We start from the raw sequence: 18180 nt of genomic DNA, 5'->3' as shown, positions 1-18180 counted from the left end.
TAAGGCTTTTTATCACCCCTTGCCCAGACCCACTACAAAAACAAATGAACATTTTTTTTTTCCCAGAGAAGATCTTAAGTGAAATATGATTATAAAAATAGTAAGCACTTTTCTCTAGTAATATAATCTTTTCAGTGAAACTAGCACATCAAAGAAACTAGTATTTAATTTTTCACCACAAAATGGTTTTTTAAAAAACCCTACAGCAAAAGGCACTCTTTGAAAATGAAATGCCCTTACATATTTCCGTGACGGAAACCTTGCAATTGTATTGTAATATGTGTTTAATGTATTTTTTGTGCACAATATATTATTGAGCCAGCATCAAACTTTGACATGTATCTGATTGTGAAGATTGTATTGTACACAGAATCAGAACTAACTTCAGTAAGTTTTACAGATTGATTAAAGCCCAAATGCACAGGTATGTACTAAAAATACATATAGATATATGCATATAAATATGCATGTATTTATAAAGAGATGCACACGCACAAGAGAGATATCAGGTAGGAATTTTTAAACTATTAAAATTCAACAAAATAATCAAGCATTAATGGAAGCTACAGATTACCCTTTAATAAGTTTTTGTATCATTTTTGAGAAATCAGTCTATTAGAAATCTTCTATGCATGTTTCCTGGGAAGGCATCTAGACGTTAAAACTGATAGATGGATTTTATAAGGGTACATACTAAGATAATTGAACATAAGGAAAATTTGCAGAGAATGCATTTTGGATGTGTCTGTTTTATCCATAATGTATGTTTATTTGCTTTGCTGTGGCATTCAGAATAAGGACAACATGGAAGAGAGAGAGAAAATAATCAAAATATAGTGTCTTTGTGCTGTTTAATATGATATACACAATATTGACTTATTCATGAGAATATGTGAGTAGGAGTCTTATGGAAAGTGGGGCATTGTGAATTGAAGGCTTTATCCTAGTTCATATAACTTGGTTGTGAAGTGTGACAGAAATTCAGATTTTGGTCAGAACTTGACTTGTCACTTCTTCACTATTTAACAACATGGAGTTATACCTGGGTTTGAGGAGATGATGATGAAGACTGTAAATGCATACACTATGGGAGTCAGCTAAGGAAATGAGGATTTGGCTACCTGGCTCAATGGTGACTATTAGTAGGCCTTAGAGAGTGAGCTACAAATCTCTACTAGACTCCATAACAGATGACAGAGTATTGCCATTTTCTCATGATGTAATGGTGAGGATGATTGGGTGGGTTTATTTTTTTTTTAAAGTATGACAGGCATATCCAAGTCCAAAGTGGTTGTTGGTTCTTCCCATACTTGTAAGAAGCAGTGACAGAAAGATAAGAACTTCCTCATGCTCCTCCCTCTACCTCCTTTTACCCACAGATGGCTGGACTTCCATGCTTGCTTTTCCTTATGGGCCAGGTTCTATCACTTCAACCTGTGGAGACACTTTGTTCTAATCATGCTCTCTCTTCTCTCCTAAATCACCAGATGCTTCATCTCAAATAGAAAATTCCATCAACATAAAATATAAATGAATATAAATTCTGTTGATACCCCACTTTCCTATCACTTCACCCCTGTTTCTTTGTTCCTCTTTAGAGCACAACTGCAAGAGGTGTGACCATCCTTGCACCTCTAGTTTCTTTTATCCCTTTTTTTTCTTATACTTACTCAAATCAGGGTTTAGACTCTACCAGTCTTAAAAGAATAAATAAATAAATAAATAAATGCTCTATTTTTTATGGTCACTGGCAAGATCTCTTTGCAAAATCCAATGGTTATTTTTCAGTCTTTGTCTTTGACTATCAGCATCATTTGTCATGGTGAATCATTCTCTTCCTTTATTTGACTTCTGGGACATCTCCTGGGTTTCCACATGTCTCGGTGGTCATTTCTTTCCATCCTGCTTTGCAGAATCCTCTGCACCTGCCTGTCCTCTTTGACACTGAACTGCCCCAGGGATCCATGTTTTAAGCTTTGTTTTATTAATACCTTGGTGTTTTCATGCATTCTAATGAAATTAAATACTTTCTTCATGTTTATTATTCCCAAATTTCTGTTTGTGTTCTTCCTACAGACTCCATACTTGCCCATCTATGTGGGGACAAGTGCATGGAGTACTGCATACAAGGCATACTTAAGGGCGTCTGAGTGGCAGGACACTCCCCTCGAGCTAGGCGCATGAGCGGCAAACTGCTTACCCCATAGGCACAGCCTTGGAAGCAAGGCCACATGTTGCGGTCCCTGTGCTTGTCCATGACCCCTTCATTCCTTGATTGGTTGCTGCAAGGACAGTTAGCAAGACATTGTATTGATGGCCGTCTGTAATCTGCTTAGCTACTGCCTGAGTATATATACATGGTAACTGCACAATAAAATCAGACCTGCTTCCCGCTTAGTCTCAGGAGGTCCTGATTAGTGACTCTGTAGCCACACTTTGCTCTACCCTGTTCTGTGGACCTCCTCGCTGGAGGAGAGAGAGCCCACGCACATCTAGTTGTTCACTTAGCATCTCTAATTAGATGTGTAACGGACTTTCCAACCTTAACATACCTAAAATTTAACTTTTGATTTCTCCCATCCTAGTGCTCTACCGCAATTTTCCCTGATTCCATCATGGCACAACCTGTTTCTTGCATCACTTACAGCAGATCCATCAGCAAATACTCTCAAGTCTTCCTTCCAAACAGATCCAATCCAACAGCATCTCACCTCCTTCACTGCCATCACCTTGCTTCTGCCCTCTATCACTGCTCATCTAGGTCTTGGTAATAGTCTCCTAGGTCATTTTCTTGCTTCCACACTTACCCATCTGGAATCTGTTCTTAGTAGGAGAGAATCGGACTCCTGTCACTTCTCTGTTTAAAACCCTACATGAGGGGCTGGGGATGTGGCTCAAGCGGTAGCGTGCTCGCCTGGCGTGCTTGCGGCCCGGGTTCGATCCTCAGCACCACATACAAACAAAGATGTTGTGTCCGCCGAGAACTAAAAAATAAAAATTAAAAAAAAAATTCTCTCTCTCTCTCTCTCTCTCTCTCTCTCTCTCTCTCTCTCTCTCTCTCTCTCTCTCTCCCCCACTCTCTCTTTAAAAAAAAAAAAAAAAAATAAAACCCTACATGAGTCTCATAATTTCCAAGTCACTTGGAGTAAAAGCCAAAATCCTGAGGGTGGCTTTCCAAGGTGCTGCATGATGTGGACCTCATCTCCCCTCTGGCTGTCTCCTACTTCTGCTTTCCCTTTTCATCTTAGCTAGCTTTCTTGCACTTCTTGGAATGTTTTCGACACTGGCTGTCCTCACCTGCAAGCAAGGACCTTGTATCTGCTGCTCCTTTTGTACTCTTCTTCAGAATATCCAAATGGTTTGTTCCCTTTTAAGTACTTTCTTTTTATTTTTATTGGTTGTTCAAAACATTACAAAGCTCTTGACATATCATTTCATATATTAGATTCAAGTTGGTTATGAACTCCCAATTTTACCCCAAATACAGATTGCAGAATCACATCGGTTACACATCCACATTTTTACATAATGCCCTATTAGTAACTGTTGTATTCTGCTACCTTTCCTATCCTCTACTATCCCCCCTCCCCTCCCCTTCCATCCTCTCTCTCTACCCCATCTACTGTAATTCATTTCTCTCCTTGTTTATTTTCCCATTCCCCTCACAACCTCTTATATGTAATTTTGTATAACAATGAGGGTCTACTTTCTTAATCCCATCATCTCAGTGGGGTTATCTTGGCTATCCTATTTTAAGACTGCCACCTGTGCCTTCTCCTGGCTCTTGCAATCCCCCTTTCCATGACTCCACATTCTTTTCCCATAGTGCTCTTCAACATCTAACATATTTTCTAGCACAACTTATTTGTATGTTTTATTGGCTACTAATTCTTAGTTTTTCCACATGGTAATGTATATTCTTAAGGATCGGTTCCTTTAATTGTTTTGTTTAACAGTGTATCCCAAGCATAAAGCAATAATTGGAAATTCATGTATACACAAGGAAACACGTAGTTGTGATTGAACATCACAAACAGAACAAATAGAGTTAGTCAAATGATTTGATAAATTAAAATGATTTGATACTTGAATTTAAAACAGCTATGCATAAAACATTTGATGAAATAAAAGTTTGATTTGGAATAATGAGGAAAAAACCATTAGACAGTTAAAGACACAACTGAAACTTTTAAAAGAATAAAATAGAGCTTCTGGAAATAAATGTCATTATATTTGAAATTAAGAAACTCAATGAATTTATCATAATAAAAGAAATTAAGAAATACTATTTCTTATTTATTACTTGTTTAAAAAAACTTCAAAAGATAAATAATGTACTCTGTTTGCAAAGCTATGTGGTAACAGGTACTTTATACATTATTGCTAGAAATGAAAAGTGATGTATACATTATCAAGATCCATTTGTTAATATATTCCCATAAAATATAAACCAGACTTAGACATGTTACAGTTTTATTAAACTTTCACATTTTATTAAACTTTTCAAGGAATGACTACTTCAAGTGTCTGTAAAGTTTTTCTGAAAAATGAAAAAGAAGGGCATATTTTCTAAAATGATTAGATGAATGTAACTTTGAAATAAAATCAACAACTATACAGAAAATAAAAAAAGATTCACCCATAAACATAGATTAAAAAAAAAACATGAAATTTTGATGAAGTCAATAGCAAATATTTTGAAAGGCATAATATATCCTGATAAAATTGGATTAATCCCAGAAATACAAACTTGGCTTATCATGAACAAAACATAAAAAAACTACTAAGTTGCCTAGTACATTATAGGAGAACCTCCATATGATCATCTCAATAGATACAGGGAAATAACTTGATAAATTTTAAAACTCATGTGTACTAAAAAATAAAAACTTCTGACAAGCTATGAATAGAAAGGAAATTTATCTAAAATGGGATCATAACTCTATAATAAAAATACATCAAAAACATTTAAATGAGATTTAAAGATTGAAAAGAAAAAAAGTATTTATTATATCACAGATGATACAATTATCTGCATCAAAAATCCAAGAAAAGTTATAATTAGATTATTAGAATAAGTAGGGACTTGGCAATGTCGATGGATATAGGATCAATATATAAAAACTAACTTAATTTATGTACATTGGGAATAAACAAGAAACCTAATAAAAAGGTCCAACCAAAGATATCAGGAACTTTTAAAAAAATATAAAAGTTTTGAAGACACTGGGGAGTAAATACATGGAGAACTATACCTTGTTAATAGATAGGACTGAGCTCCTAAGTAATATATTGATTTAATTAAATTGTAATCAAAGCAAAGAATCAGGAATAGCTAACTCACTTCTAAAGATAAAGAAATATATATGGGATATTAATTACATAGTTAATATGTATGAATTTGTCACCAACAGATGTACTGTTTCTGGGATTTTGACCTATGGTTGAGAGGCAAAACATATCCCTGGGAAAAAATAGATTTTTCAACATGTGCTGTTGAACACACCTTAAATTAGGTGCTTCCGGATAACCATTCATGAAAACTCCAGGTAGATTAAAACTTACAAATAGAGAGGAGGACTTTTTTAAATTTTAGAAGAAAAAGAAACTACTTATGAAATGGAGCTAGGAGTCAGGCAAGGTGGTGCATACCTGTAATCCCAGTGGCTCCAGAGGCTGAGGCAGGAGAACTGCAAGTTCAAGGCTAACCTCAGCAACTTATCAAGGCCCTAAGTAATTTAACATGACCCTGTCTCAAAATAAAAAAATAAGAAAGGGCCTCTGGAGATGTAGCTCAGTAATTAAGCGCCCGATACAAAAAATAAATAAATAAGTATTCAAACTAATAAAATGGAGCTAGGGAAGGATTTCAACACAGCAATTTTTGTGTTGAAATTAACTTTCCAAATCTCTGTATTCAGGGACGCATTGTGATTTAAAATTCTTGAGTCAGTATAAACTCAAAGTATAAACCAAAAAGAAATGATAAAAATATCTATATTTAAATTTAAAACATCTGCTCATCAAAGGACACCATGTAAAAGTCAGAAGAGAAGCCACAGAGTGTATTTTTATTCAGGATCTATTTTATACAGACCAAATGGATACAGATTGGTATTTAGAGTATATTGCCTGTGTGTCATTTATCTAGAAGTTGATCGATGAAGACTGGGCTTCTCTCCTACCCAAGGAATGTGGGAGGAGAGCTATGTTCCAAACCACAGATGGGGCTTGGAGAAAACATTGAAACCAGTAGAAAGCCAAAGATAGAGATGAAAAGGAGAAAGACATAAAATATACAACTACGATGAAAACCCCGGAAGTTGTTTTTAATAGTGTCTTGTAGACACTTAAGCAGCAGAACCCCAATAAGAATATGTTGTGTAGACAAACTGGATTGGTCTTCATTTTTTAAATTGTTTTAAAATTAAATTCCAGTCTTCTCATATTGCTTAATATATACATTTAGTTTTCAATAATTTTAAAATTGATTTTATATTTTAATAAATGCACTTTGGTTTTTCAAGAGTCCCCCATTAGGTTTCTTTAGGGTGGGGCACTTTGTCACTGGTTAATAGTAGGGAGGACTATTCTCTGGTTAATAGTAGGGAGGACCTTCAGGGATGCTGTGGAAACTCTAAATCCTATGTCTCCAAGGACAATTAAACACTTACCATGACCTATGAGGTCACCTGAGATTAGTTTCCCAAAGTGTTAGAAAACTAACAGCAATTGTCTGTATTCTAAGTGGCCTAGCGCTGTGGAAGTCTTGATGGAGTTTTCCTTGACCCCTTGCACACAGTGGGGGTGGGGACTTATTAGTTTATCTCCCTACCTCCCAGTCCCTTTGGAAGTCATCTTCCTGCTGCATAGAGCAGTATACCTCCTCTTGATACATTTTCATTTAAATTGCTCCATATTGGGTTCCTTCTGTCCTTGCTGTAACCTTGGAGGAGGGTGACAACATTTGTGAACTCTATTATTTGGGGCCTGTGTTAGCCTCTCTCTAAGAACACAACCAACAAGACGTCCTTGGATAAGCTGTTCCATTCTTGACAGAGACTGTTGTAAGCTAAATACAGTGTGATTTGAAAATTAAGCCATTTCACTGGTACTTTTCATCATTAAAATCTGGTCTTTCTTACCTGATGCAGTAAAAGTATTCTTTGAAGGAATTTTATTTTGGACTACAAAGGTTTTGAATTGTATTTTGCTCCTTTTGGTAATTTTTGTTTTCTTTTCCTTCCAGGATATATGAGAAATACTTATTTCCATCTGGCTCTCGTCAACTGACCTTGAAAAACCCCCACTACTTCTTCATGTAGTTTTGCTCAGCCTCACTATTTTTTACCTTAACTTCAACTGCCGATGTACTCAACAGAGTGGTTAGGGATGGCCGATTTCTCCAGTCATTAGTTATGCATGTTTGCAGGAGCTGATTACTGAACTCATATTTTATCTCTACTGCCAGCAAAATGTTACTTTATTTTTCTAATTGGTTTTGCCTCTTATTAGAAGAATAATTAGAGCAATGTTAGTAAGACAGAAAAAGAGGGAATCACTTTTTTCATGTTAGCAAGAGCTATGGGTGCTTCAGGCTTGTGTCTCTGTAACTGACTAATTCTTAACTAAATTACAGGTTTGGGGAAGCTTTGGGGTCTTTTAAGATCTTAATCAATTCAGTTTCTTAATCTAGAATACCAATATGAACGAAGGAAACAATTTTTTGTATTCTCTTAACAAATTTATAAATAAAGCTCTATTTCTATATCAGTAGATTGTTTTTATTTTTAATGACAAGCTCTTGGCTTTTTCTCTTTTGAGAGGGTGTCATCTTATTTCTTTTTAGAGTTCATAAGATCAAATATATTAATGTAATCACTATTTGTGCCTTACTTTGTTCCATATTTATTTAAATATTGGTTCCCCCTTATTTTCAGAGTGGGACAGTTTATTTTGTAAATGGTCATGTTTCATTAAAGTCAACTAACAACAAATATAGACATCATAGTGTTTTGAAGGTATGTTGGAAACTTGTTTTGTCTTTGTTCTATGCAACGTATTTCCTGTTGCTAATTCAGTGGGCTTTCCTATTCAATTTCTGTGACCTTGAGCCTGTTCATAGATCCTAGAGTAAAAGAGTATTGATTTTTCCATGCTATGTAACCTGAGCCCCATCCTGCCACCACCCCCATGATTTATAAGCAAAGCATGGCATGTATTCTCAGAATAAAGGTTGGAGGAGCAAGTCTTTATTTTTATTTATTTTTAAATTTATTGCAGTAATTGTTGTGTTGAAATTAACTTTCCAAATCTCTGTATTCAGGGGAGCATTGTGATTTAAAATTCTTGGGTCAGGACACATGACTGGGGCAAAGGTATCCTGCAGAAAGGGTCACATTGGGTGGAATAAGGGTGGCTGAGAACAGATGGTGTTCAGGCAGTTTCTCTGAAATAAAAAATGCAGATATTCTTGGTTTCCCTGTTCTCTGCCAGCTGAAGCTGTGTTAGGGCTGTTGACACTAATATAAAATGTTTGGTCCATTTGAAATCCTTGTTGTTGCCTTATATGGGAAAAATGAAATCCCTCAGCCTGTGTTGGAAGCACCACCAAACGGATTGTAAATGTGCGGCTGTCGCAGGCCTTTTACTGCTGTGGCAAGCAGCCATTTCAGCCCCACACCTGCCCGCCTGGCTACCTTAAAGTCACGTTTCGTTTTTTGTGTCAAGGATTGGTGTTCCTCTCTTGCTGCATTTCCCACTGTGTAACCAGGAGTAGTAGAAAGGGATGCTTTTTCACTTTGGAGGCTTCTCAGGGAAGTCATCATCAATTTCTCTTCTACCACTTGGTATATCTTGCACTCCCACAAAAAGATTTTGCTCAGGAATCTAGTTTCACTGAAAAAACATTGTGTAGCTATGGAAAATTGTGACTTCCTGGCTGAATATGGTATAGGCTGTATGTCTTTCTTAAGCCATTTCTATGTGGGCGGGAGTAACAAGGAAAGAAACAAAGAGTTGTTACCCTTAGGGAGCTTACTACTATGTTTTTCACATTTAATCAGCCCTCTTGAAGCAACTGGAATAAAATTTGACATGAAGGTAACTCTGGATAGGAAATCCCAAAGTTCCAGGCACCATTTCTATGCTTTTACAAGTGCTTTCTTTTTCTGAAAAAGAAAATAAAAACAAGAAGAATAATTTTTAAAGTAATGTGTTATAGAAACATTAGACTATACAGATAAGTAGTGAACAAACTAGAAATCTTTCAAGTTTTATTCACAGATAATCATTTTTGTGCATATCCTTCCAGAATCTTTTCTATTCATGTGTGTCAAAATCTTTATAGACACTTGTCCAATGATTGGGTGAAGACAAACACCTAGAATTAGAATTGGTGGTTAGAGGGGACACAAACCAACTGGGTATCTTAGTCCATTCAGGCTGCTGTAACAAAATGCCTCAGACTGGGTAGCCTGTAAACAATAAACTTATTTCTACAGTTATGGAGGCTGGAAGCCCAAGATCAAGGTGTCTACAGATTCCATTATCTGGCGAGAGCCCACTTTCAGGCTGATAGTACCTTTTTACTGTGTCCTCACATGGTGGAAGAAGCAAAGGGTTTCTCTTGCGTCTCTTTTATGAGGGCAGTAATCCCTTGCTGAGGGTCCACCTTTATGATCTAATCACCTCTCAAAGTCCCCCATCTCCTAATGCCTTCATCTTGGAGTGAGGATTTCAGCAGATGAATTTTGGGGGGGACAAAAACATGCAGACTATAGCATAGGAGTTTTGATAGATCTGGTTAGATTACATTCTCAAAGGACAGCACCAATATTTATGACCACCAAAAGTATACAATAGTGCCTTTGTCCCTACCTAATATTATTTCTGATTTTTTTTTTTTAGCAAAGCAGACATTTATTAACACATTAAACAATTTTGTGTAGAACTTTCAAAAGAAACAAATTCAAGATAAGAGTTGTTCTGGTAGGTAACAAAATAAACTATTGTTTAAATTCTTTCTCATCAAGATGACTTTATCCCATAAAATAGTACCTGAGCAGGTTCAGTCTCCTACACCAAGATTAACAATGGTTGTATGACAGTCACTATGTTTTGGTTCTGTAAACACAACTAGGATATGATGATGTGGTCATAACTGAATTTGGAGTAATTCAGTCCTGTGACCTTCAAGAGCAGGTATGAAACAGCGCCTGAAACACCTCAAAGGGCCATCACTAGTTACTTAAACATGTTAACCCAAAATGAGCAGAGAGGAAGAAAAGCTGCTCTCAGTTTGACATAGTGCAGCTCTGTCTCCATTGCGGAGCTTAAGAACAAGGTAGTTTCCTCTTGGAAAATCATAAGTGTTTTCACAGCGAAATTTAATAAATTCACATGAGTGTGGGGGGGGAAGCAACTAGCAAACAAGAGAATTCTCCTTTAAAGCATTCTTAAAATTAACATTAAAGGATTACATGTGACTATTTCTGATTTTTAAATCTTTGACCACATACTGACTTACACATGTCATTGGAGAGGTCAACCCTTCTTTTTTCCATATGTTCACTGGTCATTATTATCTTTCATCTCTTTTGCAAGGGAAAGGCTGTGTGTGTGTGTGTGTGTGTGTGTGCGCGCGCGCGTGCATGTGTGTGGCAAATTTATGAAAGAGCTCTCTCTGTATGAAGGTATTATGTTGCAAATATTCTAATTTTTATATATCTTTAACTTAATTTGAATTGAAGTCATAAATATTTGTGTATTGGATTTATCAATCTCTTTTCCTTTGTGGTTTCTTCTTAATATTATGTTGTAAGATCTTAAAATGTACAACACACGAATCTGGCTGGTGACCCGTAGTCACAAAACAAAGGACTTCCCCTACCTTTGGGCTTAGTTATGGGCAACAAAGGACAGGAGAGCTCATTCCTTTCATAGCAGAGGCCAGAGCACTCTAATGTTTTTACTCTAAAGAAATATTTCCTGTGGTCCCTAAATACTCTGTGTAGGTTAAAAGAAAGCGTTGGATTTTTTTCCTTCAGATTGCTTTTGTTAAACATTGTAAGAAGCCTACAAGCTTATATTTCACGTTGGGGGGTTTGTTGTCTTTCAGAAAGTTCCTTTAGGAAATTACATTGTAGTTATAGTAAATAGATGCATTTTCCCCCCAAACAAAACACTTGAGCTTTATAAATATGAAAACTTCAAGTCAAAATTCAAAGTTTGGTGATAACTTGGGCTAAACATTATAATTGATTTTGGAAAACATATAATCATAGAAACAATACATGCATGCTTAATTTTCAATTTCCAGATATTAAGCAGATGGGTCATGATTAGCTGGACCTATTACTGTGAAAAGGCATGTCTGGAAATGCAGCTGCCAGAGGAGGTGACAGGAATTGTTAGAACTGTTAGTAAGTGGAAGAAAACAGAAGGCTAATGAACTAGTGCATAAAGTAACTAGCTCTGTGTTGATGCGCATGAAGTAAGATTGGAGAGATGTATGATAAATTTGCATGAAAATTAAAATCAGGCCTTTTGAGTAACTATAAGGATGGCAGAGAATAAATAGTGTATCTTTAAGAAACAGTCTCAGTTTTTGAGATTCTTTTCTTTTTTGAATACTCCATTGTTTTACAATGGAGTTTAAAAAGGATCAGAGAGGATTTTTTTTTTTCTGCTCATAGAATTATATGCTCCAAAGTGAGGGATATTTCAAGGCATATAAAGACAAATGGAGAGACACTTTCATTACATTTATTGGCATGTTATTGTGCCATCTGCTGGGACAGAGGAGACAGAGAGACTTATACTGCAGCACGCACATCCCCTAGTCAGCTAATTTATTACAGCCCCTTAGCTTTGCAGCTCAGCTGCAGGGCATGTGCCAGTGCCCTCCTTTCCTCCGTCCCCAAAGAGCACCAGCAACAGCTGAGCTGTAGGGATTGTTAAGTTAGTCATCAGAAGATGACATTTCATTCTGCACAAAATGTCACTCGTGTAATCAACACCACATTATGATTTGGTAAAAAATTTTAATTTTTATATTTTAGATACCATAGTTGGACTAAAACAAGCAGAAATTGTGTCCTAGTACTGAGAGCAGAAGCAGATAGGCCAGGGACATTTGAAATTGGACAGAAATAAGAAAATAAGAAAAAAATCAGAAATCAACACTAAAATACATTATTTCTATTCTAGTCCGTTTTGAATATGGCACTACAGAGACAGAAGGATAAGGGGAATGCAGCATGTGCTCAGGGAAGGCAGCCACTGGCTACCTCATGTGAGCACAATTAATGATTCCCACATCTCCGTGCATTAGTAATTTGTTCCCTGCCCATGAGACACTTGAGGCACAGCCAGAAGCTCTGCTTACCTTAGTCTCCCAAGGATGAAGACTCTTACCTCCTCTCGAACTTCCCCTATAAAAAGAAGAGGAGACAATAGGAGCATCTCACAAAGGGGAATTAAGTGCTTGCTCCAGGGAGGGACACAGGCAATTTCATTGACCAGAACAAATCATGTGGCCATCTCTAACTTTCAAGGGATTTGGAAATAAAATTCTACAATGTTCTCAGGAAGAAATCTAGAACATTTGTAAATAGCACCAATGACTACCCCAAGAAATATACCCTACAGTTTTAAGATGCAAGACATACGGTATAGCTAGCATAGAACAAAGGCTAGCTTTGCCCACTTGTGATATAAAAATAGTGTTGGCAATGCCTGTCCTTTAATTCCTGTGGATGGTTAGCAAAGCCACACTTAGTAACAGCCTGGAAGAGAAAGAGGAACTGGGGTCCTGGGAGGTCTGAGAGTCTTCTTGCCCTGTCATCTACTAGTGTTGAAACCTTGAACAAATCTCTCATACTTCTATATCTACTTCACAGAAAAGGTTTTTTTGAAAAACTGAATGATGTAAATGCCATTAAAAGATAAATCAGCCTGAGAAGTAGAAAAATAGCCAGGGAAATGCTATTAGCAATAAATGAAAGTATGCTTTCTCAACCGATGCTCTTTATTATTAAAAAATTCTTCCCCCTTCCCCTGCCTCTGGTTCTGAGATCACCTGGCCAGGTATACTTGCATCAGTCTTCTTTCTTTCTCATCCTTGCGTGATTGATTAGCAGGAATTCCTCTTTTACAATATTTATAGCAGCTATACCCTTATGTCATGCGTTGGGATATTTTAAAGACAGAAAAAACTCCCTGGTGGTCCTGCCTCTTGGACCTCACTTCTATGGTATGATGGAGGTAACTAACTTTAGAATTTATGCCAGCCCAGCAGAGAGAAGGCTTGGAAGGCTAAGATAGGTGCTCCACCCTTGGAAAAGGCAAATATTAAGGAATTCAAGATTCAATTCAACTCCTGATCAGGGGACTCAGAGGAATCTGTTGAGCTTTCAAAATTACAGTTCTGTCTTTGCCATCGCTGATGTTGTTCATGCCAAAGACAAGAAGACAACATCAAGAGTCAATGGCATTAGAGCAGATTATGCTAAGTGAAGCTAGCCAATCCCTAAAAAACAAATGCCAAATGTCTTCTTTGATATAAGGAGAGTAACTAAGATCAGAGTAGGGACGAAGAGCAGGAGAAGAAGATTAACATTTAACAGGGATGAGAGGTGGGAGGGAAAGGGAGAGAGAAGGGAAATTGCATGGAAATGGAAGGAGACCCTCAGGGTTATACAGTGGAGCAGGTAGAGAGAGAGAGAGGAGGGGAGGGGAGGGGAGAGGTGGGGAGGGGGGAGGGTGGAGGATGGGAAAGGCAGCGGAGCACAACAGACACTAGTATGGCAATATGTAAATCAATGGATGTGTAACTGATGTGATTCTGCAATCTGTGTATGGGGTGAAGGTGGGAGTTCATAACCCACTTGAATCAAAGTGTGGAATATGATATGTCAAGAAATTTGTAATGTTTTGAACAACCAATAATAAAAAATTAAAATTAAAAAAAATAATAATAAAATAGTAAAAATTTATCTTTAAAAAAAAAAAAAAGAGTCAATGTAGCCGTGCAAACCCACCAAGGCACTCAGAAGGGACACCTGCCAAAAAGTAGAAAGAGAGGCTGTTGGCGAGGTTTGTGAGAGCAAGGCCCAGGAACAGATCAGGAGGACCCAAGGGCAGAGTGAACCAAGGCTTATGAGGAAGAAAAGGCTAAGATAAGAGGGCTTTTAAGTGTAGAGCAGGAACAAGAAAGAGGCCTGCTGCTTGAGGCCAACTGTGTGATGTTGATGGATGGCAAAAAGAAAGCAGAACTCCTTTCCTCCCATTTGCTCCTGTCTTCTCTGTCAAGGAGAGTGATCTCTGGACTGAATAGGGTACAGCGAACATTGTTAAGAGAAAATTGAAGCCCAAGATGGGTGAAGAGATTATGCGAGAGCATGCATCCCCTGTAAATGAGCCAAAGTTTCTGGCTCAGAATGAATTACAGAGAAGGGCTCTGAAAAAGAGGTATGAATGGGTTTATCCATCTAAACAGAGAGACTTGATGGTGGAGGAGGGGAGATAAGCAAATGCCCTGACCCTGAAATTGTAGGTGCCATATTTGGAAAAGATCCTGGGTATCGAGTTCAACCCTTACCTGGTGCATAATTAAATATACATGTAAAGGTGTTTTTTATGGACATTCAAGAATACTTATATGACAGGCTCAGCGTTCTCTGTTAGTATTTTATTCTCTTCCTTAATGCTGAGTCTTTAACGTGGAGATTGTTTTATAGCTGTCAAAATTATTCATTCCTTTTTTCCTCTTTTCTTTTCCCAAATATTTGTTGAGTGCATACTATGCCGGTGTTGTGTAGGAAAATAAATACGACATATTTCTTGCCCTTGGGTGCTTACAATTACAGGGAAAACATCAGAATTTAGTTGTTTACTCAACAAATATTAAGTGAAGAAAGGGCAAATACAAACTTAAAATAGAATTGAAAGTCTTAATTCTCCCTGTTGAAAATAAGGGAAGACACTTCCCCTGTTCTCTTCAGAATTCTTTTCTCTGTCCTTCTCTATGTATGTAAATCTTTTTAGTGGTGAAATAAGTTTCTGGCCTGGAGTGTTTGCTCCTAGGCCTGAGAATTATCTCTTGAAATGTGGCTATTATGGAAGATAAGGCTCTAGCTCCCATTTCGTATTTCCTAAGAGAGGAGAGAACTGACTTCAGCTGTCACCAGCATCCAGATCATTAAACTTACCCAACATAACAGGCTGTATCTATTAAAAAAAAAAGAAAGAAAGAAAGCAGTCTATTTTTACAATCTCTTCAGCAGATTGTCGGTTATGTGTATCACTTTATGGTTTAATGATTTATTCAATAATCAAATTGTTTTCTTTCTCTTCTTCCTTTGTGGAAAGGTTTTCTGAGTTGGAAGATTTTGTTTTAAACAATATTTCTCCAATAGTAACCTGTATGTGCTAGGTACTCTTCCAAATACTGGGGATAGGCATTACATAAAATAGAAATCCTGTCCTTATGAAGTTTATGTTCTAGGAACATAGACACCTAACAATAAAACAACCTAAGAAAATAACACAGCAAGTTAGAATGAAAAATGCATGTATAAACAATTATGTATAAAATATGTAAACTTTTTGGATGCCCAAAGGAGAGAGGGGTAAATCTCCCAGGGCACTTGAGGACTGGATCGCTTGAGATAAGTCCTAAAAGATAAATGTTTTTGAGAATGGTTGCTTTGGGGAAGGAATGGGGCTGGTAAACTAGGATGCAGAAGATATTTGATCAAAGGAGTGGAAATGGCACCAGGGTACATTAGGGGAAATCTGTATATTTGACATCATGTCATTTGATAACTGCCAATAGATAGCGATAGGGATTTTTATGTTTTCTTGTCCTTTCTTTTCCTCTCCTTTCTTTCCTCTTATCCTTTTGTCTACTCTTCATGAGTGTTACTGTTGGTTCATTGAGCTTACCGTCAGCTAAAATCTTGAAGCTTTCCTACACACAATGCTCTTGAACTTTTTCACTCTATTTTTTTTATGTTATGGTTTGGATCTGAAATATCTGCCCCCCACACAACTCATATGTTGAGGACTTGGTCTTTGATGCAACAGTATTCAGATGTGGGGCCTAAGGGCTTCAACCTCTTCAATGAATTAATCCATTTATAGATTTATGGATTCATGGGCTACTGGGACATGGTACAGCTTACAAGGTGGGGCCTAACTGGAGGAAGTAGGTCACTGGGGGCATGCCCTTGAAGGATATATCTCTTTATCCCACTCTCTCCCTCTCTTCCTGGCTGATGTGAGGTGAGCAGCTTTGTGCTACTTCGTGCATCTCACCTTGTCTTTATGCCTCTCCACAGATGTATATGGAGTCATCTGACCATAGATTGAAATCTCTGAAACTGTGAGCCGAAATATACCTTTCCTCCTTTAAGTTGATTTATCTCTGATATTTTGTCATGGCAACAGAGAGCTAATGCACCTTATTTGTTGGAATACTGTTTTCGTCAGTTTCTTTTTTTTTTTTTGCTGCTGTTACCAAAAGAGCTGACAAGAACAATTTTAGAGGAAGAAAAGTTTATTCGGAGCTCATAGTTTCAGAGGTCTCAATCCATAGACTGAACTATGGAGTGAGACTCTGTCCATAGACCTAGGCTCCATTGTTCTGGGCTCAAGGTGAGGCAGAACATCATGGCAGAAGAGTTGGTGGAAGAAAGCAGCTCAGGACAAGGCCACTAGGAAGCAGAGAGGGAGGTCTCCTCACCATATACAAAGTAGAAACCTCAAAGGCATGCCCTCAGGGACACCCCACCTACCTACACTTTCCATCCAGTTAATTCCTATCAGGGGATTAATGCATCGATTAGGTTAAGGCTCTCATAACCCCATCATTTTACCTCTTAAACTTTCTTGCATTGCTTCACACATGAGTGTTGGGGAGACACCTCCCATATAAGCCATAATACTGTTAAATCTCATCATTGTATGAGTTTGTGCATGTGTTTGTTGTATTGTGTTTTGAAGAAGAATTGAAAGAAGAAACTTTGGAATCAGATGATAGTTGTCTCCCCTATTTAGAAGTTCATCACAAATCTAAAATCAAATTTATATCAAAATCAAATTTATACCACAAATTCAAAGATTTCAGCCTTGAGCCCAATGGACCGATGAAGTGAGGCAGAGGATGGGATGGTATGTGATAGACAGTTGCATTCATTTAACATCCACTTCCTTCTGATTTCCTTTTTACTCTCCCACAAGGACCAGGAACTTACATTATAATAAACTCCCAAGAAAATGTCATATACATTGAAATTTAAAAACTTTAGGGAGGATTAATGCGCATTTTCTTTGAGAGCCTTACCAAGGCTGGAAGCCTCTGATCCTATAACATCCTAGAAAGAAGAACTAGAAGCAGTCATTTTCTTTCATGTGTGGGCATCTGATGCCCCTATAATTAGAATGACAAAAGAATTTATCTTTCAAACCAGGACACTTCTGAGAGTGAAAGGAGGTACTAAAAATAACTAGTTTTTGAAATATTTATTTATTAACTGACAGATTAGTTTCCTTACATTAATGGACTCATAGAAGGGTTATATTCAAGCACTAATTCAAAATTTAATTTTTTTTCTAGAAAAGTGGAATAACATATCTGTGTACATCAAAATAAACTTTTAAAATGTCTACATATTGAAAAGTAAAAATTAGAACATAAGATCAAAACAATTACCGCCTTAAATCAGTTAATTTAAAAAAAATTGTCTCAAAAATACCATGTCACTGTATTTTTCTAAAGAATGTGTTTTCCCCTGGATGTGGTCTTGCTATGTCAAATCTTTAAACCAAATTATCTGAATTTTCTTCAAAGTTGCATTTTATGGCTAATAAATCTGAGGGAACCTTCAGTTGACCTCTGTAGACCAGTTCTCACTAGCATACTTAATAGGATCAGAACCAATTTTGTTAAGTGAATGATATTCTCAAGTCAATTTTTTCCTCCTTGACAAATTGGGACCAAAGATTTCAGCCTTGAGTTTAATGGACCAATGAAGTGAGGCAGAGGATGGGATGGTATGTGGTGGGAAGTTGCATTCATTTAACATCCACTTCCTTCAGTTTTCCTTTTCTCTCTCCACAAGTCTCTGAACACTCAGCTCCCTGGATGCCAAGCTTGAAGAAGCCATGTTGTCTAGA

At 37.1% G+C, this 18180-nt stretch overlaps 1 protein-coding gene across 6 annotated transcripts in view; it reads left to right on the top strand.

Moving 5' to 3' along the window:
* Epsti1 (epithelial stromal interaction 1) overlaps positions 1 to 7357 on the top strand; it is a 97246-nt gene extending 89889 nt beyond the window's left edge. For all 6 annotated transcript variants that reach the window (XM_027928832.3, XM_027928835.3, XM_027928834.3 and 3 more), the window contains one exon: positions 7250 to 7357. In XM_027928832.3, coding sequence (XP_027784633.2) covers positions 7250 to 7258 — 9 coding nt within the window. In that variant the 3' untranslated portion in view covers positions 7259 to 7357. The remainder of the gene's footprint in view (positions 1 to 7249) is intronic.
* Positions 7358 to 18180: the final 10823 nt, after the last annotated feature.

This window comes from Marmota flaviventris, chromosome 4 (genome assembly GCF_047511675.1).
Source record: "Marmota flaviventris isolate mMarFla1 chromosome 4, mMarFla1.hap1, whole genome shotgun sequence".
NCBI classification, from domain to species: domain Eukaryota; kingdom Metazoa; phylum Chordata; class Mammalia; order Rodentia; family Sciuridae; genus Marmota; species Marmota flaviventris.
This window is presented reverse-complemented; position numbering and strand designations above follow the sequence as displayed.